Below are 26,311 nucleotides of genomic sequence, written 5' to 3'. Positions count from 1 at the left end.
ATCACTGTGATGGTCTGTATATGCTTAGGCCAAGAAGTGGCACTATTAGGAGTTGTAGCCTTATTGGAGTTGGTGTGTCACAATGGAACTAATACCTTAGTCCAAGCTGCCTGGAAGCCAGTATTCTGCTAGCAGCCTTCAGATAAAGACGTAGAACTCTCAGCTCCTCCTGCACCATGCCTGCCTGGATGTTGCCATGTTCCAGCCTTGATGATAATGGACTGAACCTCTGAACCTGTAAGCCAGCCCCAATTACATGTTGTCCTTATAAGAGTTGCCTTGGTCTTGGTGTCTGTTCACAGCAGTAAAATCCTAAGATGATCACATTCATAAACCTCTAGACCTAAGATGACTGATGCTGGAGAACAATTACAAAGTGGACCTGGTGGCCTGAGTCTGTTATTCCAGACACAAGGGAAGCTAAGAAAGGTTGGGGGGGGGGGCGGTCAGAAAAGTTCAAGACCTGCTCAGGTAACTTAGAGAGACCTTGTCACAAAACAGGGGGTAGGGGGGCTGGCATGCAGCTCGGTGATATGTAACTTGCCTAGCAAGCAATCCACAGCACTACATAGGAGTGTGGTGGTACACTTCTGTTATCCAGGGATCCTGGAGGCGAGGCTGGAGGAGTAACAGTTCAGGAACATCCTTGGCTACACGGTGAGTTCCACACCAGCCTGGGCTACATGAGAGCCCGTGGGGAATGTTTGTGGGGAGACAACAAATGAGAAAGGGCAAAGAAATGAGAAAACAGGTAAACTAATTTCTCAATGGCCAGAAAGCCCCCAACTGCGTCACCTCAAAGTAAAATGTCTCCCCATACAATTTTAATTCTATTTTTTGTCCAGCTATATAGCCTGAGTAAGCCAATGGCATTTCTTTCTTTCTCCTTATTTTACTTTTAATTGTTGGGATAGGGTTTCTCTGTGTATCTTTAGCTGTCCTGGAACTGGCTTTGTAGCCCAGGCTAGCCTCAAACTCGCAGAGCTCTCCAGTACTGGGGTTAAAGGTTTGGGCCATCAACACCTGGCTAATGAAAGGTATTTCTTACACTGGCTGACTGGGGACATAACTGACAAATAATAAACTCACTTTGAAAAATAACAATGTTTGGAGATGACCTTAGAGGAAAAAAAAGGACTTGATCCCCACTTGGGTAGCCTGGAACTTCCTCACTACTCCCTATCCCCTGCCCCAGGATGATTCAACACAAAGCAGCCAAATGAACTGCCTCAGCACTTCTAGGAGTTACCCCAACTTTAGTGTATTTACGGGTGTGCTGGGGGATAGGGGCTGTGCGTGTGCGCACACGCGTGTGCCAGGGCCTATGCACATGTGGAGGTCAGAGGACAACTTGGAGGAATCAGTTCTCTCCTTCTGCTCAGGAGAAGATGACTCAGATTGCTCAGATTATCACGCTCACTAAACTGTCTCATCAGCCTCTCGCTCGCTCTCTCGCTCTCTCTCTCCCTCTCCCTCCCTCCCTCCCTCCCTCCCTCCCTCCCTCTCTTTTTTTCCCTGAACTTCCAGGTTATCCCATATAGTGATTAACAGGGCTCCCTGTAACTTTATTTGCTCAATCTCCAAGTTCAAGACCCCAAGCCGAGGACCTGGGAGGACCCAGAGTCGTTATTTAGTGGATTTGAGAAAAGGACCAGAGCCCACTTGGGGCGTCAACTGGGCGCTGTCCAGAAAGCGTGTAGGAAGCTGGCATACCTCCAGCAAGAGCAGAAAACCCCGGGGAAGGCGTGTCAAACTGGCAGCGTTTCCGGAGGAAGACTGGACAGAAACAGCTGTCAGACAGATTGGTTTTGAGGACTCCACTGGGGCACTGCTGCGTTGGCCCAAATTTGACTTTAGGCGGGAACCGCGGCCAGTGTGGAGTTCCTCCGGGAGGGGAGGCGAGAGCATTAAGGCTGCTCCAAGGGAAGGGACCTGTTCTGGCCTGGCGTGCATTGTCAGCAAGGCAGAAGATCGCGGCGGGAGACTGATTATACTGAAACTGAGTGTAGGATTGCCGAGTGCCCTTCGCGATCACAGAATCACAGATTGGACTTCCTGGAACTCGGGGTGAGTTGGTTTCGATTCCCTAGCTCTACTGGGCTGTCTGTCTGCTGAGGTTTCTGCTGACCCTTTGCCTAAGTAGGATGGAGATCGAGGAATGGGATTTGAGAAGAGGCAAAGGGTGGGAACCCGTGAAGAGGTGCCCAAGCCTTAGAGTAGATGGGTAGTCAGTAGGACAATCAATTTCCAGCACAGATGACTACGGGGTTTGGCGCGGGGGGGGGGGGGCGTTCAGGGCAGGGTTTCTCTGTGTGGCTCTGGCTGCACCGGAACTAGAAAGTTGTTCCATAGATCAGGCTGGATATGAACTCAGATCTGCCTGCCTCTTGCTTGCCCAGTGCTGAGGTTTAAAGGCAGGCTCCACAATCACCCAGCACAGTTCCAGTTCTTAAGTATAAATGCCCTCTTCCTTTTTTAGGGCCCATCTCATGAATAATCTAATGTTACGTTTTTTAAAGGGTACCTGATATTTTTAAGACTGTTTGTTTATTAAAACAGGATCTCACTATATAGCTCTGGCTGGCCTGGAACTCACTGTATATATATGGTCCAGGCTGGTCTTGAATTCACTGACCTGTCTCTTCCTTCCAAGGACTGGATTTAAAGTTGTGCTGCCAAACCCAGATATATCTGACTTTTTTTTTTTTTTAATTGGATGGGGAGGGAAGAGTAAGTTAATATATTTAGTACTATTTCCAGATTTTTCTCCTTTGTTCTCAGACAAAGAAAGAACCTCGAGGACTTGGGCTCAGCATCTCCCCAGCCCTGGGTTTCACTTTCTGACTCATATTTTAAAGGCAGGTTGGGATTCCAGGGAGTTATTTTCTCCAGGTTGTGATCTGATCTGTAAATGGATTTATTCCTTTCCTTTGTGTGTGTGTGTGTGTGTGTGTGTGTGTGTGTGTGTGTGTGTGTGTGTGTGTGCATGTGTGTGCCACATATGTGTGAGTACTTGTGGAGGGCAGAATAAGTCTCAAAGCTCCTGGAGTCTTAAGTTACAGGCAGTTGTGAGCTGACCGACCCAGCATAGGTGCTGGGCACTGACTCGGGTCCAGTGAAAAAGCAGCAAGTGTTCTTAACACGGAGATATCTCGTCTCGTCCCCAAGATAACCCTTTCTCTGTCCTTTTAATTTTTCCCAAGATAATTCCTTTTTTAAATTTTTGGTTTGCTTATTTATCTTATGTGAGTACACTGTAGTTGTCTTCAGACACACGGATGGAAACAGGTGTGGGGACTGAGAGCAGGGGAGGAAGGAAAAACTGCATTCAGAATGGAATATATGAGAAGAATTTTTTTAAAGGGTTTATTTATTTTACGCATGTGAGTATACTTTAGCTTCAGACACACCAGAAGAGGGCATTACATTACAAGATCTCATTACAGATGGTTGTGAGCCACTATATGGTTGCTGAGAATTGAACTCAGGACCCTTGGAAGAGCAGTCAGTACTCTTAACCACTTGAGCCATCTCTCCTGCCCTCCAAGATAATTGTTAATCTACCACCTATTTCACTGGGCCATTGAAAAGCTTGCTATGGCTTTGAGCATTTTGAGGGTTTGGGGACATGGCTCAGCAGTTAAGAAAACTGGTTGCTCTCCCAGAGTACCCAGGTTTGATTCCCAACATGTACATGGCCACTGTACTTCCAGAGGATCTGACCTTCTGGCTCTACATGTATGTGGTACACAGACAAACACGTGGACAAAACATCCACACTCTTAAAATAAAAATTAGGAAATCTAGCCGGGCAGTGGTGGCGTATAGCAGTGAATTAGTTAAACTGATTTGACTCTTGGCAGAGTGCACATAGACCCCACCTGCCCAAGAGCTCTCTGGATTTAAGAATGAAAGACACACATAAAACAAAAAGTTAATTTTGATATGCCTTGACTAGTTCAAAGGCTGGGTATTTTCAAACCATGTGGTTGCTGGGATTTGAACTCAGGACCTATGGAAGAGCAATCAATACTCTTAACCGCTGAGCCATCTCTCCAGCGCAGGCCGCAAAGTTTTTGTTGTTGTTACTTTTTTAACAAGATTTTGGCTCGGTGTGTGAAGCGAATGTTTGTATGCAGTGGTGTCAGGTACATAAGTGTGAGGAGGACAGAGGTCAAGGTCATCTGTCTCCCTATCGAGCCCCACTTCATTTTTTGTATTTATTTGTGTCTATCTATATTTGTCTGTCTGTCTGCCTTTCTGTCTACATGTAAAGATTAAGGGAGCAGACCCTTCCAGAGCCAGACTCACAAATATGTACTACCATGCCCAGGTTTTTGGTTTTTGGTTTTTAGGTGTTTGGGGATCTTTTCAAATTGGTGCTGGGGATCCAAACCTATGCTTATTCAGCAAATGCTTTGTGGACTGACATGTCTTCCGGCCCCAGGGCAGCAACATTTTAAGAACACTCTTTGGCTTGCTTGCAAGATTTCAAATCAAGAGGTCTGACAGGACAGTCAGATGGCTGGCTGCTCCCAAGAAACGAAGAGGTCCATTGCCCTTACAGAACAGCGGTGTCAGCTTACTCAGTAACCTCCACAGGTTTTCAGGTGGACCGTGGGCCCAAGGGCCAGTTCATGGCTTTTACTTACAGGATTTGGCGAAAGGGTGTGAATCACTGGACTCTTCCATCTATCAAAAGCAGAGGGAGACTGAAGCCAAAGAACAGGAGACCAAGGCCATTCTGAGTTACATAGCAGGAACCAGTCTAGAAACAAAACACAAGATGGCGAAGTAAGAGATGCACTGAAAGTCACAGAGGCCGAAAGGACACTTTCAAGTTTAGATTTATGATCTCATTTCTTCTGTGCGAATGTTTTGCCTGTATGTATGTATGCATGTGAGCATGCGTGTATTGCACCATGTATAAGTGCCTGGTGCCTGCAGAGGTCAGAAGAGCACAGTGAGTCTCCTCTGAAAGAGCAGCACAGGCTCTGAACCACTCAGTCATCTCTCTGACTCCAGGAGCTTTGCTGAGGATCACTCACTCAGAGACTTAGCCAACGCTGGGCAAACACTGCACCACTGAGCTATAACACCAGCCTAGATTTCTTCGTCTTCTGTTTCTTCTTCTTCTCCTCCTCCTCCTCCTTTACCTTCTTTCTTTCTTTTCTTCTGTTTTTTTTTTTTTTTTTTTTTTTTTTTTTTTTTGAGACAGGCTCTCATTAGGTAACTAGGACTAGCCTTGAACTTGTGACCCTTCTGCCCAGCCTCCTAAATGTAAGATTTAAGCACCACTATACCTGGCTGGAAGCATATTTCTTTGCAGCAATTGAGGCTAATGCTCAATCAGCTCACTCTACTGGTTTGAGTGGCCTATTTGGTCCTGGAGGTATTTCTAATACCTCAACGGGACATCTGTGTTAGAACAGGTTAAATGATATGAACAAGATGGCCCCAAACTATAATAGCTTTCACACAACCGAAACTGTATCTTCAAACACAGTCCATAGCAGAAATGCTGGCAACAGGGCACCTTTCCTCCAAGCAATTATCCAGGAACCCAGGATCCGTTCTTTTGGATGCCAGCATCCCAGAGATCCTCTATTTACAAACCTGTCTTGGCCCAAAGTAGCACAAATTTCATCCACTCATATCCCATGGTCAGGTGCTAGTCACATGACCTCAGTCAGGTATTTTGATGGACACTGCAGATAAAACGCTTGGTAACCAATACTTCCCAGTTCAAGCTTTATCACAAGGAGAGAGCAGATTTGGCAGGCAGCAAACTGTCCCTAGCTTACATGGTGGAGGTATCCCATTTCTGGCATTGGGATCCCAGAAACCCTTGACTTCCATTAACTGAACAATAGGTATACAGGGAATTATGGCATTTCAACCATCTATGCATCTCTTTCAGGTATGGATAAGTTGGGACAGATCATCGATTTAGGCAAGCTCATCTATCAACAGTGTGAAAAGATGAAATACTGCAAAAAACAGTGCCAACGTCTAGGAAACCGTGTCCATGGCCTGCTACAGCCTCTCCAGAGGCTCCAGACCCAAGGAAAACAGAACCTGCCCAGTGACATTACTGCTGCCCTGGGCCGTTTTGAGGAAGTCCTGAAGGAGGCTAGCCAGCAGATAGAAAAGTTTAGCAAGAAGTCCAACATTTGGAAGTTTGTAACTGTGGGCAGTGATAAGATCCTCTTCCATGAAGTGAATGAGAAGCTGGGAGACGTCTGTGGGGAGCTCTTGCTGCTGCTTCAGGTAGATCAGTGGAAGCCTGTTTCAGATGTCAGCCAACCAGCCTCCTGGCAGCAGGAAGATCAACAGGATGCAGAGGAAGATGGGTGAGTCTTCCAAAGGCTGGGAAAGAGTAGGCTGGGGTTGGGGTAGGGTGGAAGAGCCAATGGAATCAGAGAGCACCCTGGCCTCACTTTGGTTTGCCGAAGGAGAGAAGTTTGAACAGTTGTGTGTGCTTATGACTCAGAAATCCTGCTGTATGGTGAGTCTAGTGAAATCCTGGAAAGCCTTTATGGAATAGGGGGCATGCTGCTACTTGCTCGTGAGCCCTCTCTGCTTCTCTCCTTGTTCTTAAAACATCTGGAATTCCAGCTCATAACTTACGGTCCTAGATTCTGCGGGACTCTCACTTAAGATGAAAATTGTCCGATAAAAAAATAATTAAATAAAGCAAACCAAGGAAGCATGGATTGGGTACAGGCGTGCACAGCACTGTTCTAAATCTTAGAGATATGGTACAGAACAAAACTGACAAAAAATCTCTGATCTCGTGGAATGCAAGGCCTGTTGATAGAAAGCTAAGTTTTTCTAAGGCCAGTGAAAGCCACAAAGCAGAGTAATGGTACACAACGGTTCAGAAAGAACAGGCGGAGTAACGTTTGACAGGACGCCTTGACAAAGAAGGAACTGGCCATACAGAGACAAGATTGCTCTTGTGATAGAACCACAGAGAGGAAACCCTAATTGAACCACCATGTCTCAAGCTTCTACCTGTGCTGCAGCCTCTGAAACAAGCCACCTGGCAAAGCTCAACACGAAGGCACACATTGTTTGTCCTCTCGGTTGCTATGGCAAGAGTGTGGTTGTTTACGGTCACTACCTGGAAGTCAATCGCTAGAGCCATTAATTCAATCCACCTGAGAGTCAGAACGGAAGTGTGGACTGGGGAGAGCATTTTAGAGGGTGAAGTAACGGAAGCCTGAACTAGATTGGCCCTCTAATTGAACATAATAGAGGGTCAGACTCTAAAGAAGTCAGGCTTGGGCTAAGCTGGAGGTAGAGTGTGAGAGATGAGCCTAGGTCTCCGGGCAAGGGAAGACAAAGGAAACATGGACAAATATGACCTCCTTAGACTTATGATGACCCCAACACTGTTATCTAAAGGATAGAAGGGGGTGCTGGAGAGCTGAGTCAGCTGTTAAGAGCACTGACTGCTTTTCTAGGGAACCCAGGTTCCAGAGACAGCCATAATGATGAGGCCTTTTAATGACAGAGTATCATGTGACAGACATATCCTGGCATAGCCAATATGCCAAGCAGTCTGAAAGCAAGAACTAGGCAGGACTTATCCTATAGCTGCAAAGAGGATGGAGGCCTTATGAACTCCGAGAGATACTCCAGGGGAGTGACCTGAATTCTTTGATAGAAAAAGCACAGAAGTAAAGGGGCTGAATGCTAGTAGTAAGAGTTTGGGTAGAGAGAACAAGAGCAAAGAAGGGTGCTGGGCAAGACCTGAGCATATCACAGCCAGCCCACACAGTGACACACTTCCTCCAACAAGGCCACACCCACTCCAAGGCCACACCCACTCCAACAAGGCCACACCCACTCCAACAAGGCCACACCTCCTAATAGCGCCACTCCATTTGGGCCCGGCATTCAAAGACATGAGTCTATGGGGGCCAATCTTATTCAAACCGCCAGAATCTGTAACTCCAAGATCGGATACCTTTACACAGACATACAAGCAGGCATACAAATTCCTGTCATCTGGAAAGAAAGAACCTCAGTTGAGAAAATGCTCCGACACATTGGCTCGTAGGCAAGTCTGTGAGGATTTTTTTTTTTTTTCCATTAATGATTGATGTGGGAGGGCCCAACCCGCTATGGGCAGTTCCAACCCTGGGTTGGTGGTCCCGGGGTTGTATAAGGAAGCAAGCTGTGTTCCCCATGGTCTTTGCTCCTCAGGTTTCATTTGGTCATGGTGCTTATCAGAGTGACAGAGAGAAAAAGGGAACAGGAGAACACATGGATCAGTCTTTTAACTGTGCTACAGATTTGATATAGAGGCTGGTGATCTGTGACCTGTCAAGTTGGCAGAAGACATCTAAATGGGACAAATGAAGACACTTTAAAGCAAATGAGAACTTTTTTTTTTAATAAGAGAAACCAAGACACTTGCAATCGTACCAAACACCATCGAAGAAAAAAGAAAATCCGGGATTAGGGAAGGTGGGCGTGTTACGGCAGCACGGGGAGGTCCACTCAAGGGGAGAGCAGAATCCACTTCTCTCTTAGTTTTGGGTTTATTGCTGTGAATAGATGCTATGACCACGGCAACTCATAGAAAACATTTAATGAGGGCTGGTTTATATAGTTCAGAGGTTTAATCACCTTGGTGGCCTTAATTAGCATTTCGGTTTTGATGCACAGGTAGTTTCATTTAGCCCTTGTGTTTTTAAACATATGTTGCCCCCTTTTCCCTGCAGAAATGAAAATATGAAAGCTATTCTGATGCAGCTGCATATGAACATGGAAGAAATCAAACAAGCCCTGAAGCAATGTAAGTTGTCAGTTCCCTGTTGCACACAGTCACTATCAGGTTCCAGACCCTTTACTTCTGTGCTTTCTCTAGCCCTAATTAGAACTCATCTGTCTGCTAGAGCTCCTGCCTGCTCTGCTCCTGCCCTGCTCCATTTCCTTTGCTGGATAGTATGGGAAACAGCTCACAGGTTTTGGGAAGTGGTCACAGTTAATCCAGGCTTCTGTCCATGAAGTAGCATTTGAAAGTGGCCTCTTGACCAGCAAGAAATCCATAGTGCCTGTCAGAATACTAAAATAGGCCAGGCATAGTGGTACACACTTTTAATCCTAGCACTTGCAAAGGCAGGTGAACCTCTGACTTCGAGGCTAATTTGGTCTACAGAGTGAGTTCCAGGATAGCTAGGGCTACATGGAGAAACTGTCTCAATCAATCAATCAATCAATCAATCAGTTTATGGGCTGGAGAGATGACTCAGCCATTAAAGGTTAGGTTCATTACCAAAAATAATTTTTAAGAAAGAATGCTAAAGTAATTATAATAAGTTCCTCCATGAATCACATCTATATTAGTCAAGTTTTTGTTACAATGACAACTACCCAAGGCAGTAGCTCAGAAGGAGAGGTAGTTTACCTGGGCTCACAGTTTTGAAGAGATCCAGTCCATGATTGGTTTATTAGTCCCCTTGTTTTTGAGTCTGTGGCAAGGCAGCTTATCAGGTAGACACATGTAATGAACTGTAAACACTCGCTCGATTGTCAAGAAATAAAAAAGAGAGAAGGAGGAAGAGCCTGGGGTCCCACAATCCCCTTTAGAAGCGTCCAGATACCTTAGGAACCACCATTTGTCTCCACCACCTCCCTGCAGCACCATCCTGAAAAGCAAGCTCTGAACACATGGGCCTCTAGAGACATTTACCCTGCAAACTAGAGCAGCACCAAAGCTTCAGCTCATTGACTGACTGTCCATAAGAAATTCAAACCAAGGCCTTTGGAGATGGCTCAGTGGGTAACTTGCTTGCGGCACAGCATGAGGGCCTGTGTTTGGATCCCTGACATAAAAAAATAAATAAATAAAACAAAAACAAAAAACAGTCAGGGGATCTCAACATTGGAAGGTGAAGACAAACAAAATCTCTGGGGCTCAATGAACAGTAAGTCTAGCTAGTCAGCAAGCTACAGATTTCAGTGAGAGATCTTGTCTCTAAAACAAGGTGGATAGGGACTGGAGAGATGGCTCAATGGTTACAAATGTCCTCCAGTCCTGCAGAGGGCCCAGATTCCAGCACTCATACATCTACACTCACCTGTAACTTCAGTTCCAGGGGGTCCAATGCCTTCTTCTGGCTTTGTGGACCATATCTACATGTGGTACACATACAGACATGCAGACACACACTCATGCATATAAAATAAAAATAAGGGAGCTGGAGAGATGGCTCAGCTCAGCAGTTAAGAGCACTGACTGCTCTTCCAGAGATCCTGAATTCAATTCCCAGCAACTACATGGTGGCTCACAACCATCTGTAATGGGATCCGATGCCCTCTTCTGGTGTGTCTGAAGATAGCAGCAATGTACCAACATACATGAAATAAATAAATACATCTTTAAAAAATAAAAATAAAATTTTTAAAGAAACAAACAAGATGGCAAGCAATAGAGAAAGATACTTGATGTCAACCTCTGACCTCCATATGTGCATACACAGGCATGAATACCTACATGTGTAAACATACTCTATGCACATGCAAACACACACATAAGAAATTTCAGTGAAATTTAAGGCACTCGTTCATTTACTCATTTATTCAGTAAAACTATAAAAATTTTTGCTTTATGCCAGAGACTGTTCTCAACAGAGGAGATGACTCTAGTTGGCAGAAACATATGCCTCAAGGCTAAAGGAGAGGAGACAATGACAGAGAGATGGGGCAAACATGTTGTATGACATTTCTTATGGGAGTGTATATCCATGTTCTCATGCATGTGGAAGCCAAAGGCCAAACTCGAGTGTTATTTCCTTGGGAGAACTCTATTTTGTTTTTTGAGACAAGTCTCTCACAGAGACCTGGAGCTCATCAGTTAGGCTAAGATGGCTAGCCAACAAACCCCAGTGACACACCTATGTCCATTTCCCTAGTTCTGGGGTTACAGATACACATACCACCAAGTCCAGTTTTTCTCATGGATTCTAGAGATCAGACCCGGATTCTCATACTTCCAGGGTATCTTGGTTAAGGTTTCTATTGCTGTGAAGAGATGCCATAATCACAGGCAAATCTTATAAAGGGAAATATATCATTGAAGCTGGTTTACACTTCAGAGTTTTAGTCTATAGTCATCATGACGGGAAGCACAATGGGATGCAGGCATAGATGGTGCTGGAGAGGTAGCTGAGAATTCTGTATCTGGATTGGCAAGCAGCAGGAAGTGTTTGAGACACTAGGCCTGGCTGGAGCATCAGATACCTACCTTAAAGCTCACCCTCAGTGACACACTTCCTCAACAAAGCCATATCTACTATGACAAGGCCACATCTCCTAATAGTGTCTATATATCTAAGAGGGCCATTTTCATTCAAATCACCACGTTTGGCAACACTTCATGACTGAGCTATCTTCCCTGCCTTCCTAGGAAGCCTATTCCTATTAACCTAGACAGAAAGGGAAAAGATGCATTGTCTTAATTTTTCTTGTTGTGTTAAAACACTATGATCAGAAGTAAGTTGATTGGGAGAAGTAAAGTATTTCAGCTTACAACTCTCAGATCACACTCCCTCACTAAGGGAAGTCAAGGCAGGAACTCAAAACAGGAGTGGTACTGCACGCAGTGAGCTAGACACACCCAGTTCAATCATCAATCAAGAAAATGCCCATAGACCAATCTGGTGGGGGCATTTTCTCACTTGAGGTTCCTTCTTCCAAAATGACTCTAGCTTGTGTCAAATTGGCATAAAACTAGCTGGCACACAGTCCAAAGAATGATTCTGTCCAAATCCATCTTGGTAAGCCAAAATATCATCATTACTTTCAGGAACATTTGTAAGGGGTTATTTATGGGAGTATAAGTGATTTGGGGCACTTGAATGACCTAAAAACCTCCCACTGTAGCATAAGCAAGAACTTAAGAAAACTGGATCACTGGTCTCCTACACAAGAGTCTCCTCTCATTCAGCGATGTTTACTATGGAGAGACTTCTGTAAATGAGTCCTGTAATTTTCTTGAGCTTCCTCGGTCTTGGAAGTTTCCTATGAACTTCGTGACATTCTGAGGAAGAAAATGTTTCGGTCCATGAGGAAACAGCCATACAACTGAGAGCAGTATAGTTGCTGAACTTGATCCATGTCCCTATTTGGTCTGAAATAACTAGATATGATGCTAGGTATCTAGTGCCAAGCCATGTGGCAATGGGAGTAGAGACAGCTCTGAGATGAGAGAAGCTTGTGTTAAGGCTGGAAAGATAAGCAAGACTGGAAAAGGAAGCATAGTTCAATGGTAAAGCACTTGCTGAGCATGCACAGATTCCTTGGTTCAATCCCATGCATTGTAAGAAAAAATATATAGGTTGGAAAAGAGGGACAGAAAGTACACGAAGCTTGTTTCACTGCCAACTTTAGCTGTGTCTCTGTGTGTAACTCAGAAGCAGAGGACTTTCTGCCCTGAGAAGCTCTGGTTCATGGAGTGACACTTCCCTCCCACATCAAAAAGAGGTCACTTCCCTTTCTTTTTCTTTTCTTTTCTTTCTTTCTTTCTTTCTTTTTTTTTTTTTAAAGATTCATTTATTTATTATGTATACACATTCTGCCTGCATATATCCTGCAGGCCAGAAGAGGGCACCAGATCTCATTACAGATGCTTGTGAGCCACCAAGTGGTTGCTGGGAATTGAACTTTGGAAGAGCAGACAGTGCTCCTAACCACTGAGCCATCTCTCCAGCCCTCACTTCCCTTTCAACACTTTCTTAGCACACTGACTTTTTAATCTCCTTCTGTTTCAGGCTCACTAAAACCCACACAGGAGATTCCACGAGATCTCCAAATCAAGGAGATTCCGAAGGAACATCTTGGATCTCTGTGGACCAAACTGAAGACAAATAGGCTCACCACAATTTATAGAGGAGAGTATCACAGGTCTCCAGTCACCATCAAAGTATTCAACAACCCCAAGGCCGAAAGCGTTGGGTAAGCTATAGGATATGACTCTTCATACACACCAACACTTATTCTCTATAACTTCCCAAAGAGAAAGGTATATTTTCTCCTTTATTAAATGGGGAGAAGTCAGGCTCTAAAGGGTTAAATGACTTACTGTGGATTATTTAAAAAAAAACAAAAACAAAAAACAAAAAAAAAACCAAAAAAACAAAAAAACAAAAAACAAAAAACAGAGGTATAGAACCAGAGAAGATAGAGGGGCTATTTGCTCTAACAGAGGATTCAGGTTCAATTTTTGGTACGAACATCACAGTTCACATCTGGAACTCTGGTTTCAGAGGATCTGATACCCTCTTCTGGCTCACAGGAGCCAAGCATACACATGCTACAGAGACAAACATGCAGGCAAAACACTCATGCACACAAAAGAAAATGAAGTATGCTAGCCTTGGGCAACTCTCTTTCTACCCCAACTCCCTTTTACTCATGGCTTCACGTATCTTTCAAAATGTATACTCTTTTTTCCAGACACAGCCTTTAATCACAGCACCCATGAGGTAGAGGCAGGCCATGTCTGAGTTCAAGGCCAGCCTGGTTTATATAAAGAGTTCCAGGCTAGCCAGGGCTACAGAGAGACCTTGTCTCAAAACAATCACAACAAATTTTTATCTTATAATCCTGTTTCTCAATTCATCCTCTTTACATACAATTCTCCTTTTGCTGTGGTGCCAGGAACTCTGCAGACAATAATTCAGTGTTTTGTCCCTGTATTTTCCCATAAAATACACTCTTTCATTAGTGTTTCATAGGTGAGAGAGTGGTCTTCTGTCAGCTACTTTCCTGACTCAGCACCATGAAACATGCTGAATCATGCTCAATCATTTTATTTTAAGTGAATCTGGTGACTCATTTGGTATCAGTGTGCATTTTGCCTGTTTCCCATGCTGTACAACATCTGCTTCCAACTTTCTCCCACTGAGAGTGCCACCGTGAGAGGCAAACACTGACACTAAGCTATACCGCCAACACTTGTACAAGAATTTCTTTGGGCTGTAACTCCAGGATAGAAACCATTGGATCACAGGCTGCACGAATATTAAATTGACTAAGTATTATCAGGAAGCTCTTAGAGTCGAGTGGGTGTGTCTACAGTATACAGTATACCCCCTGTCGTGCCTGAAAACACTTATACGTCATATACTGACTGATCCTTGGTGTTTCTAAATTTGTTTTATCCTTGCAAAGTGGTATCAGATATGAAAGCATTTTGTTTTCTAATAAATTTGGTCATTTTTTTTCTTTCTTTTTTTTTTTTTTTCCAAGACAGTATTTCTTTATGTAGCTTTGGATGATCTAGAACTTGCTTCTCTATAGACCAACCAGACTGGGTCTCAAACTCACAGAGATTCACCTGCCTCTACCTCCCAAGTGCTGGGATTAAAGGTACAAATCGTCACCTCCCAGCTTGCACATTTAATCTTTGTTTTAAACATTTATTTATTTATTATATATAAGTACACTGTAGCTGTCTTCAGACACACCAGAAGAGGGCATCAGATCCCATTACAGATGGTTGTGAGCCACCATGTGGTTGCTGGGAATTGAACTCAGGACCTCTGGAAGAGCAGTCAGTGCTCTTAACCACTGAGCCATCTCTCCAGCCCCTGAGCATTTAATCTTATGTGCTTAGCCATTTCAGTTTTTACATTTTATTAGTTTACAAAGAATTGTGTTTCATTGTAACATTTTTTTAAAATTATATGTACATGTGTGAGTAAGTGTGTGTGAGTGCAGGTGCCCTTGAAGGCCAGAGGTATCAGATTCCCCTGATGCTGTAGTTACCCATTGTGTGGGTGCTGGGAATCAAACTCAGGGTCTGTCTTAGGGTTTCTACTGCTGTGAAGAGATACCATGACCAAGTCAACTCTCAATAAGGCAAACATTTAACCGGGGCTGGTTTACAGTTTCAGAAATTCAGTCCATTATGATGGATAGCATGTGACTTCTTGTCTTCTTGCTTCTCCCACAGAGGTGAGCGCACACCCATGGTTAGTATTGCATTGCTCATGGTAGCTCCTTGGCTTCCCTTTTCCGAGACTTACCTCTTCCTGTCGTCTGCCCTCTCTTCTGTAACATTAGCAATTTCTAGGGTATTTTTTTTCCCCCCATTTGCAGAAGAACTTTGTATCTTGTGGAAATCAATTGTTTTTCAGCTGTAGATATTGCAAACATCTTCCATCATCATGTGACTCTAGCTTTGTCTTTGATGGCCATCATCAAGCATTCATCTTTAATTTTTATGGAGGTGCACCCAAACTTCACATTATTATTTGTGCTCTCAAAATACACTTCTCTATGCCTAAGATTGACTCTCTTTCTTTATATTGGATGGAGTCTCACGACGTAGCTTTGGCAGGCCTGGAACTCTGACCTCACTCTCGCTGAGCTCCACTTGCCTTGGCCTAAACAGTACTGGGATTAAAGGGATTAAATAATGACATTTATTAATAGTAGTATCAGTATTTTAAACTTTTATTAAATTTTTATTATGTTATTTTATGTGCATGGCTGATTTTCCTACATGTGTGTCTGTGTACCACTTGTATGCCTGGTGTTTGCAAAGGCCAGAAGAGGGTATTGAATACCCTGGAACTAGTTATAAATGGTAGTGAGCCGCCATGTGAATGCTGGGTATTGAACCAAGTCCTCTGGAAGAACAGTTGGCGCTTTTGACCTGAGTCATCTCTCAGCACCAGGGTTTTTTTTAAATTAATTTTGCATGTGAGTACACTGCCACTCTCTTCTGACACACCAGAAGAGGGCATCAGATCCCATTACAGATGGCTGTGAGCCACCATGCGGTTGCTGGGAATTGAACTCAGGACCTCTGGAAGAGCAGTCAGTGGCATCTTTCCACCCCAGTTTTAATTTTTTAAGTTGAGGCTTTAATTCTTCCGGAATCAGTTTTTAAATGTGATATTATGCAGGGTCTAGTTTTGTTTTTTTTCCCACAGAGTAAGTCAGCTTTCTCTGTATTATTTATTAAATAGCCCATTCTTTTCTCCACTTAGAGGCAGCACCACACTTACTATATACGTTTTTTTGTATAAACATCAGTCTAGTTCCTGTACCTCTCTGATCTGTCCCGTGGGTCAATTAATCGGTCTTTGCACCCGTGAACATACTGATTGAGCTTTTTGGGGGTGGTGAGATCAGTTGTTTGTTTGCTTGTTTGTTTGAGACTGGGTCTTATTATGTAGTCCTGGCTTGACTGGAACTCCTGCCTCTGCCTTCGGAGTGCTTAGATTGGTGACCTGCACCATCATACCCGGCTTGGTTATGTTTATTTGTAAGTTTTTGCTCATTTTATACCATCATAAGTGAAATTATTCTACTTGTATTTTCAGATTTCTCATAGCTGGCATATTGAAATACAGTTGATTTCTGTGTGCTCTGGTCCTGATCTGCCTCCCTGAAGGATTGTGCACAGATATCACTTTCTCTTTCAGCCTCACACTCAAGTGAACAAACAATCTGGGCTGAATTGATGAGGACGGTGACCTCCCTAATAACTGACACCCATATTCCTGAGGCCATTTTCTGGAAGGAATTTTGTTTATAAATTTTCATGTAGTATATAATCTCTGATGTCCTTATTTTTGCTAATCAAGAACACATTCCGGGCTGGAGAGTTGGCTCAGTGGTTAAGAGCACTGACTGCTCTTCCAAAGGTCCTGAGTTCAAATCCCAGCAACCACATGGTGGCTCACAACCATCTGGAATGAGATCTGATGTCCTCTTCTGCTGTGTCTGAAAACAGTGACAGTGTGATCATATACATAAAATAAATCTTTAAAAAAAAAAATAGAACACATTCCACAGTTCTTCAGGACATTTGCTCAAGTAAAATATGACATTTGTATAAAACTAATAATAAAAGTGTGATATCTTAGTTTGCCATATAAGTCACAAAAATATAATTCTATCAAGCACCAGAAAGAGCTGAACAAATCCTATTGCTCTTGTCATAGATACTTAGGGACTAATTCTGCCTCCAAGTTCATCTGGGAAGTTTAACTTGCAGCCAAGCCCATCACTCTGGTGTTCCCTATACTAAGAGTCTCTGATGGTGTTAGATTCTCTGATGGTGCCTGATTGCATGCATGCTGAATGCATAGTATACTATACATTGTTTGAGGGAGCATCAAATTCCAAATGCTAATTCTCCCTTCCACCCTCCTAGAACAGTGAGACTCACTTTTAATGATGAGATCAAAGCCATGAAGAGATTTGATTCTCCCAACATCTTGCGTATATTTGGGATTTGCATCGATCAAACAGGTAAGGGAGCTACTGGGATTGGTCAAGCTTTGACTGCCTAGAATATGCTGTCTGATAATGTTAATGCATTCCTTTTTCTGAGTCTTAAAGAGAAGTTTATTATAGATTTGTAGGTGAGAGCTTAAAAGGTTAGAGAACTGTGTTTTTCGATTTAAGCACGGAGGTCAGCCACGTGATGTGCAAACAGCCACATGGTGTGTAAACAGCCACATGGTGTGCAAATAGCCATATGGTGTGCAAACAGCCACATGGTGTGCAAACAGCCACATGGTGTGCAAACAGCCATATGGTGTGCATAGCATAGCATTACACTCTTTTTGTTTTTTTGTTTTTTTTTTTTTTTAATTCACAGAGAACTGCTTACCTCTACCTCCCAAATACTGGGATTAGAGTTGTGTACCTCTGTGCCCATGCATGGCCCATGTGCTAAATTTTTAAGAGCAGTTCACAGAGTAGTGGTGAGGAACTAAATGTCAGACAAATTCCCTGATAGGCACACAGACAGATAGAGAAAGGCATAAGCAGGTAAAAGGTGACAAGCTTCTAGGATGGTTGGCTTCTTCCTCACTCTCCTGACCTGAGACAAAATTCTAGCTGAAAACAAAAGCTTGGCAAGGTTTGTTTGGTTTCTGGTTTTTGGTTTCCCACCAGTAGGACACAAGCACACTACCTCTATGCCACCCCAAACTATGGTTTATGAAACAGTTGTGGGTGTCTTTGTTCAAACTAACCAACCCAAAATTAGGAGATTTAATTCAAAGTCTTAAAAGATTAAAAAAAAACCCAGCCCTGGAGAAGGAACTTGATTTCCAGAGTCCCAAGTCCTCTCTCTGTTTTGCAGAGTCTTTTTCTCTGATCTCTCTGTCTGTGTGTGTGTGTGTGTGTGTCTATCTGTCTGTGTGTGTCTGTCTGTGTGTGTGTCTGTCAGTGTGTGTGTGTGTGTTTGTGTGTGTGTGGTGTATGTGTTGTGAGAAGTTCCAGATCAGGCTGGAAAGATGACTCAGTAGTTGCTCTTCCAGAGGACGCAGGTTCAATTCCCAGCACCTCCATGGTGGCTCACAGCTTCCTAATTCCAGTAACTCCAGCTCTAGGGGATTTGATAACCTTTTACCCTCTTATGAACTCTTTGGGCACCAGGCATGCATGTGGTGCATGAATGTACAGGCAGGCAGAAAGTCATACATAAATAAGCACCAAGGAAAAGGAGAATAAAGAGGAGGAAGAAGAGGAAGAGGAGGAAGAAAAGGAAAAAGAGGAAGAGGTGGTGGTGGTTCAAGAAGCAACCTGGGCTACAGGAGACCTGGTCTTAAATCAAAACAAACAAAAAAAATTGCAAAACTCTCTAACCCAACCAATTAACCTATACTTTTTGGTTTGGTTTGGGGGAGGTTATTTGTTTGTTTTCTTGGTTTTCAAGACAGGGTTTCTCTGTGTAGCCCCGGCTGTCCTGGAGCTCATTCTGTAAAACCACCTGCCCTTACCTCATGATTATTGGGAATAAAGGTGTTTTCCACCACCGCCACAATTTTGCTTTGTTTTAAGACAGAATCTGACTCTGTAGCTCTGGCTGACCTGAAACTCAAAGATTCTCCTGCCTCTGCCTCCTAGGTGTTGTGATCAACACAGTGGGGCGCCACTCTCAGTCTCCTTTCTTTTCTTTTCTTCTTCCTTCCTTCCTTCCTTCCTTCCTTCCTTCCTTCCTTCCTTCCTTTCTTTCTTTATTTTTGAATGTGGCTTTAATTGCTAAAACCAGCATTGATGTGGCTACATTTTCCCTGCTGTTCATGATTGCTATTGTTGCCTAGAAAGAGGAAGCAACATTTCCCATTCCCCCTTCTGGAAATCATTCCACAGCCTAAGTCCCACGTACTCTGTGTATCTGTGGAAGGGACTGGTGAAGAGCAGTGACTAGAAGTCAAGGTCTCAGGTCGTAGGCTAGAAACAAAAGAACGTTCACATCCAAAGTGAGCAAGTCGCCTCAGCCGTTACCTGAGAGAATAAATGTCACTAAAAGTTTTCTTCAGATAGAGATTTTTGTACTTTGAAATGGGGTTAGTCTTAAGGAGGAGAAATGGAATTCACTTCAGGGCAGAATGTACCTCTATAGAAAGAAGCCGAGAGGTGATTTGTGGCTGTGGAAACCCTGAGTGGTGCTGGATCTTTACAATATCTGCTTCCTTTCCACTAGTGAACCCCCCTGAATTCTCCATTGTCATGGAGTACTGTGAATTTGGAACCCTGAGGGAACTGCTGGATAGAGAAACGGACCTCACAATGAGCATGCGCAGCCTCCTGGTCCTGGGGGCAGCCAGAGGCTTATACAGGTATCGGAGGGCTAGACGGGCACCACAAAGAACTGGAGGAGTCTGTCTGTGCTACTGATGATCTCAGAGATGTTGGGAGAACAGGCCAGAAGCCCTGAATGGTTTCCCTTCCCTCCCACTGTTGACTCTTATCCCGGGCAGGTGCATTTTTTCTAAGTTGTCCACCCGGAAGGTAGGGTACTAGACAGCCTCGTTATCCCACTAAAGGTTATTAATACACCCTACCTTTGGTTTTAATCAGGCTACACCAAGAGAAAACGCTCCACAGAAACATCAGCAGCTCCAGCTTCCTGGTAGCTGGAGGCTACCAAGTAAAGGTGAGCATATCCTCCAAGGGCTCCTTGGGTCGGTCGGAGCTTTGCAGAGCTGCTAAAAGAGAGTATTCTTAGTTCCCTCCTAGATTTTAGAACTGGGTTCCATCTCTTCTCCTGCTTGTACAGCTTACTGGGTGCCCACCACAGAACAGATTTCATCCTTTGCTTCCGACTCCGATATGCCTACCTGCCTCTTACCCCACCCACCCCTTGAGCCCAGATGAGCTAAGAGCCATTTCTCTTAGATTCTAGACACTGCTTCTACAACACTACAATACCTACTAGGGGATCTGCTTATGTTCAACGAAGCGTTCAGGTTCAGAAGATGCTTGTGCGGCCACACTTCTCATGCAGGGTCACTTACAAGGATCTTACAGGGAGCACAGCCTGCTTGCAGCATCAACCCCTCCTCTTTAGGGGAAGTCCTCACATTCATCCAGGAAATACTGGCTTTGTGCCTACTGGTTGCTACTAAAAAGAAGGGCTTTCATTAGGTTGGTATGAGGCCACCCAGAGTTTGAAGTCTCATGACTTAACAAGAGTTAATAAATATCTCTGAGAACTCGACCCTGAAACTGATGAGCCAGTTCCAGTATATAATAGTTGCTACAAAGTATCATCTTTGGTCCTCCAACCCCTACTCTTAAGCAACTCATACATAATTGATCATTTTTATCATTAGGTTACTTAGACGCATACATTAACAGTCTACTTTTTATCAGTTTTTCAGGGGAACAGAACCAAAGGTTAGTTGAGAATCTACCATAATTTGTTTTGTTCACTCAGAGGAAAAGGGGGCTTTTTAACTCATTGTCCAAAACTCCACAAGAATGTTTTGCCATCCATAGATACTTCCTTTTCTTCTTTCTTTCTTCCTTCCTTCCTTCCTCCTTTCTTTCTTTCTTTCTTTCTTTCTTTCTTTCTTTCTTTCTTTCTTTCTTTTCTTGTTTTTGGTGATGGAAACAAAAACTACCTAAAACTGAAGTTATTGAAAGAACCATAAGATCTTGCCCATTTTATATCACCCCACAAACTTGACCTTGGATCTCAAGTGTCTCTGAGTGTCAAAGCTGAGTCTATGAAGACATCTTGTTGCTGACCCTTTTGTCCAAGGGGATATCCATAGAGTACCTTGTGGGTGCAAGGTGATAGTAATCACAAAATAGTCAATCTAACCTCGTGGTGGATTTTTTTTTTCTTGCCCATGGCTACTGTGTCACTGCTTAGAATATCTGTCAATTCCAGCCATGGCTGGGGGTAAAGGGAGGAGTAAAGGGCTTGGGGGGGGTAGGGGTGCATGTTGCCCAGGTCTTTTTTCTTAACATACTTTTAAAGATCTTATTTATGTATGTGAGTACACTGTCACTGTCTTCAGACACACCAGAGAGGGAATTGGATCCCATTACAGATGGTTGTGAGCCACCATGTGGTTGCTGGGAATTGAACTCAGCACCTCTGGCAAAGCAGCCAGTGCTCTTAACCACTGAGACATCTCTTCAGCTCCGTTATTGACATTCTTTGCTATGACAGCATTGCATCAGACCAGCATCCAGCCAAGAGTAGTGCCACTTGGCTGAGTTTTCTAGCTTGCTCATTTCAATAGCAACCAACAGACTCCTAGCAGACAGATGTGCAGATAATATTCTACCATGGAAAGCTTCATGTAGATGGAGCTTTTCCCCAACTAAGTGTCTTCTGTGGTTGTTGGGTGTTTGTTTGTTTCAGACAGGGTTTCTCTGTGTAGCCCTAGCTGTCCTGGAACTTGCCCTGTAGATCAAGATGGCCTTGAATTCACAGAGATCCACTTGCCTCTGTCTCCTGAGTTCCCGGATTAGAGGTATGTGGAACCACACCTTGTGCCATCTATGTGTCTTAACATTTACTTGATCCCCTCCCCAAGTTGGGTAACTAGATGACTTTGGGTTCCTGGTTGACTTTGGTCAACCTAATTCTTCTGCACACTGATGACGCTAACAGCCACTCGACTGGGAATCGTGCCATGGCATCTTTAGATGACCATTCTGGGTTGACAAAGATAACTCACACTTTTTATATAAGGTCCAAAAGAACAAGGACACCATGAAAGGACAGAGGGAATAAAGGGGCTTTCCTCATGTCACTTGTGAGTCTGGAAAAATCCATCCACGCTGTAGCTCTGTGTTTCTTCTCCAGCCTCACTGATTGGAGTTGAGACTTTCACCATGAAAGCCCTATCTAATAGAGTGTTACTAGCAATTCATAAGTAAGTTTAGTAAGTAAACTTGCCAAACCATAGCAGGACCTTATAGCCAGTGTTTCAAATATTCTTTTCTTCCACCATCCCCATTCTATTGAGAAGAGCTGTCCTCCTATTTCTCTTGATTGATCAGTACAATATGATAAAGTAAATGTAGAAGGTCAACAAAAGCAAAGTCTGAAGGCACCAATGGGACTGGAGAGATGGCTCATCAGTTAATAGCACTGGCCGATCTTCCAGAGGTCCTGAGTTCAATTCCCAGAAAATCACCTGTAATGGGAGCTGATGCTCTCTTCAGGTGTGTCTGAAGACATTCATTATACAATCATACACATAAAATAAGTAAATAAGTCTTTTTTTAGAAAGAAAAAAAAGGAAGATAAGTCCCCAAGGGAAAAGCACTCCCCAACTCTACCTTCTACCCCTCCACCCATGAGCTTGCTGTTTCAACATCTGCATCTAACACACCTTTCTGTCTAGCTTGCAGGATTTGAGTTAAGCAAAACACAGACTTCCATCAGTCAGACGACAAAGAGCACTAAAGCAGAGAGATTCAGTTCGACATCATATCTCTCCCCTGAGATATTGAAAAATCCATATTGTATATATGACATGAAAGCTGAAATATATAGGTATGTTCCTGTCCAGATCCTAACTCGGGTGGAAAGGATGGGACAGTCCCAGGCAAACGCCTGCCTTGAAGACCATCTTAATTCTATCGGGCAGGAACAGGGTGCAGGTTGGTGGTGAAGTAATTGCTTGATGCGTGTAAGTTCTAGCTTCATTCCCTAGCACTAGATATGGTGAGATAATGACTTCAGTTGGGTGGTAACCAGAAACTTCACAGTTCCCTGAAATGGCTAAAGGGACATGAGAAAAGAAATGTGGTGGGTGCTTAGTTTCTTGGTTTTATTTTTAAACCTTTTAAGGATATATTTATTTTTGTTTTATGTGTGTTATGTCGATGTGTATGTGCAACATGTGGCCAGAAGAGGGTGTCTGACCCCCCCTCCCCAGAACTGGAATTATAGATGGCTGTGAATTGTCATATGGGTGCTAGGAACTGAACCGTGGTTAGCAAATGCTCTTAACCACTGAGCCATCTCTCCAGCCCAATTTAAAAGAAAAATTTTTTAAATGTGTGTGTGTGAGTGTGTGTGTGTGTGTGTGTGTGTGTGTGTGTGCGTGTGTGTGAAGGTGGGCATGTACATAGCACCAAATATGTGTGTGGATGCCACAGTCAACCTTTTAGGGCCATTTCTCCCCTTCCACCTTTCTGTGGTTTCTGGAGATCAATTTCAAAAGAGTGTGTCATTTTCAAGTCACCCACCTGACAAGCCCTTGGTTTTCTTTTAGCTTTGGAATTGTACTCTGGGAAATCGCCACTGGAAAGATCCCGTTTGAAGGTGAAGAACGGCTGGCTCTGCTGGGGTTGGGGTTGGGTCCTCTTCTGAGAGGCCAGGAATTCCCTATCTGTGCTGTCCTGGTCACTTGCTTCTCTAACATAAGAAATACCTGAACTTTGCTCACTCTTTCACTTTCTCTCTCTCTCTCTCTCTCTCTCTCTCTCTCTCTCTCTCTCTCTCTCTATCTATCTATCTCTCTTTCTATCTCTCTCTCCCCCTTCTCTCCTTCCTTTTTTCTTTCTTTTTTCTTCCTTCTTCCTTCCTTCCTTTCTTTTTTCTTTCTGTCTGTCTGTCTTTTTCTTTTCTTTTCCTTTTTCTCCATACTAAGTCCTTCATTCTAACCCTAGCTATCAATAACCCAGAGAGAAGTACGTGAGTAAAAACTTAAGCCTCATATCCTTTTTTTTTTCCACGCCAGGCTACAATTCTAAGAAAATCGAAGAGATGGTGGCTGAGGACAGAAAGCAGGAGCCGGTGGGTCAAGACTGCCCCGAGTTGTTGCAGAAGATCATTAATGAATGCCGGGCTCATGAACCCTCTCATCGGCCCTCTGTGGATGGTAGGATTCTTTCTGACAAAGAATACAAGCTGTGTGTTTGTTTCACAATTATGAAAGGTTTCCCAAATCTGGAGAACTCTGACGTCACTGTTTAAGGCTGGAACTTCTGACATTATTTGGGAACTGAGCCTCAGTCTTTCCCCGAGGCTATAGTTCCTTCTCTAAAACTAGACATATGCTTGACAGAGTGGGAGGTGGCCTATGATCTAGGCCTTTGGGGAGACAAGTTTTAGATACTGAAACCCAATTCCTCCCCATTGCGTGGGGCTTTGGTTATCAGTCCTAAGCTGCTGCGTGCTCAGTCTATAATGTTTTTGAAATGTTTTGTGTTTCCCTCTGCAATGTTAATTAGCTTCTTGTTGACTTTGTCCCATTCTGTGACAGTTTCTGCTGACTCTGCTCCATGTCTCCCCCAGAAGTATGTAAGGTGCTGTGTTACTTAATAAGCTTACTTGGCATAAGACATAGCTTATGCAAGATCACCCACATCCCCAAACTTTCATATCTTCTCTATCATCTACTCTCTTTATTGTCAGATCTCCTGGTCCTTTCTCTCAGGACCCTGTCACTGAAGAATAACCTGCTGATCCAGGTCATTCACTTGTTCTGTTTGAGGCAGGGTCTGTTCTTGAAACTGGGGGCTTCATTTTCTCAGCTTGGTAGCTCCTTTTGTCTCAGAACCCCCTCAGAGCTGAGGTTACAAATGTGCCAGGGATATAGGCATGCACTACCATGTCTCATTTGAGGTTTGGGCTTTCAAAGATTGACAGGTTAGAGTCATGTGTGAGGATGGTTTGGGAAGTAGGAAGACCAGGCAAACACTGTTCCTGTGCATTGTCTACTGTAGGCTTCTTCCTGTTATTAGCTTAGCTGTCAGGAACCTGCTCTTATCTCATTCTTTTCACTCATTCATAGGAATCTTGGAGAGACTGTCTGCAGTTGAAGACTCCACAGACAAGAAGAACATTTGTTAGAGAGACAAGCTGGACATTTGTCCTTCGTATCTGTTGACAGCACCAACTTATTGCTGGGTGTAAACATCTTCTTTCTTCTTTGATTGCTTGCCTTTTTTTTTTTTTTTTTTTTTTTTTTTTTTTGAGATGGGATATCACCATGTAGCCCCTGCAAGCCCGGAACTTTCTAATTAGAACAGTTAGCTCAAACACAAAGAACTCTTCCAGTTTTGCCTCCTGAATTCTGGGATTAAGGGCATAGACCACCAAATCTGTCAAAGCTCTTATTTGTGACGAATAGAAAACAATTCCATGGGACTGGAGAGATGGCTCAGTGATTAAGAACACTGACTGCTCTTCCAGAGCTCCTGGGTTCAATTCCCAGCAATCACATGGTGGCTCACAACCATCTTTAATGGGATCTGATGCACTCTTCCAGTGTGTCTGAAGACAGAGACACTATACTCATATGCATAAACTAAATAATTCTTTAAAAAAACCTCCTCCACTGCCAATTCACAAAAACATGAGCTAAGTAAATATTTCCTGTTTTGTAATAGTAAATGTCTTTATCCACTGAACTAAAAACTTGACCTTTAGATGCTCATGGCCTGGCATCTGACAGTGTCTGACTGTTTACAACAATTTAGAGATCCAGAAATCTCTAAACTGTTGTGATCTAGGGACCAGTGATGCTGCTCAGTTGGAAGAGTACTTGTACAAAGCCCTGTGTTTGATACTGAACAATCCACTTAGTAGATAGAAGCAGAAAGATTCCAAGTTTAGTCATCCTCAGCTACATAGTGGGTTTGAGGTCATGCGGGGCTACATGAGAGCATGTCTCAAAAACCAAGCCAAACGAATTAGTGATACTATGCTGATCCAGAGTTTATTTTCTCACCACTGGAAAAGGCCAGTGACCTGAGAACAGGTTATGATAGGAAGGAAAGGGTGTTATTTGGAAATCTAGCACATCAAAGAACATGGGAGGTTCTCTCCGTGAAAGGTATTCTTAGGGGACTGCAGTGTGTGAAGAGTCCTTTTATGGATTTTAGAGGCACTGGACTGTTGAAATTGTTAAAAAAACAAAACAAAACAAAAAACCTTGACTTTGTCTTCTAAAAATTATGGTTATGATATGACTTCACTCTTTTAAAAGATACTTTATTTTTTAAAGATTTATTTATGTATTATATATAAGTACAATGTAGGTGTCGTCAGACACACCAGAAGAGG

At 43.4% G+C, this 26,311-nt stretch overlaps 1 protein-coding gene across 1 annotated transcript; it reads left to right on the top strand.

Annotated features, from left to right (window-relative positions):
• The first annotated feature begins 1,954 nt into the window (after positions 1–1,954).
• Positions 1,955–25,134, top strand: MLKL (mixed lineage kinase domain like pseudokinase). The gene is made up of 11 exons (XM_080937495.1): positions 1,955–2,067; positions 5,921–6,353; positions 8,736–8,809; positions 12,786–12,969; positions 17,186–17,283; positions 19,472–19,607; positions 19,849–19,924; positions 22,638–22,789; positions 23,514–23,563; positions 23,982–24,122; positions 25,038–25,134. Exons 2-11 carry the CDS (start codon positions 5,923–5,925, stop codon positions 25,094–25,096), a joined length of 1,401 nt encoding a protein of 466 aa, XP_080793621.1. The 5' UTR covers positions 1,955–2,067; positions 5,921–5,922; the 3' UTR covers positions 25,097–25,134.
• The last annotated feature ends 1,177 nt before the right edge of the window (positions 25,135–26,311 follow it).

The sequence above is a fragment of the Micromys minutus genome (assembly GCF_963924665.1).
Source record: "Micromys minutus genome assembly, chromosome: 24".
NCBI classification, from domain to species: domain Eukaryota; kingdom Metazoa; phylum Chordata; class Mammalia; order Rodentia; family Muridae; genus Micromys; species Micromys minutus.
Note: the sequence above shows the minus strand (reverse complement) of the source record. Positions and strands in the feature narration are given on the sequence as shown.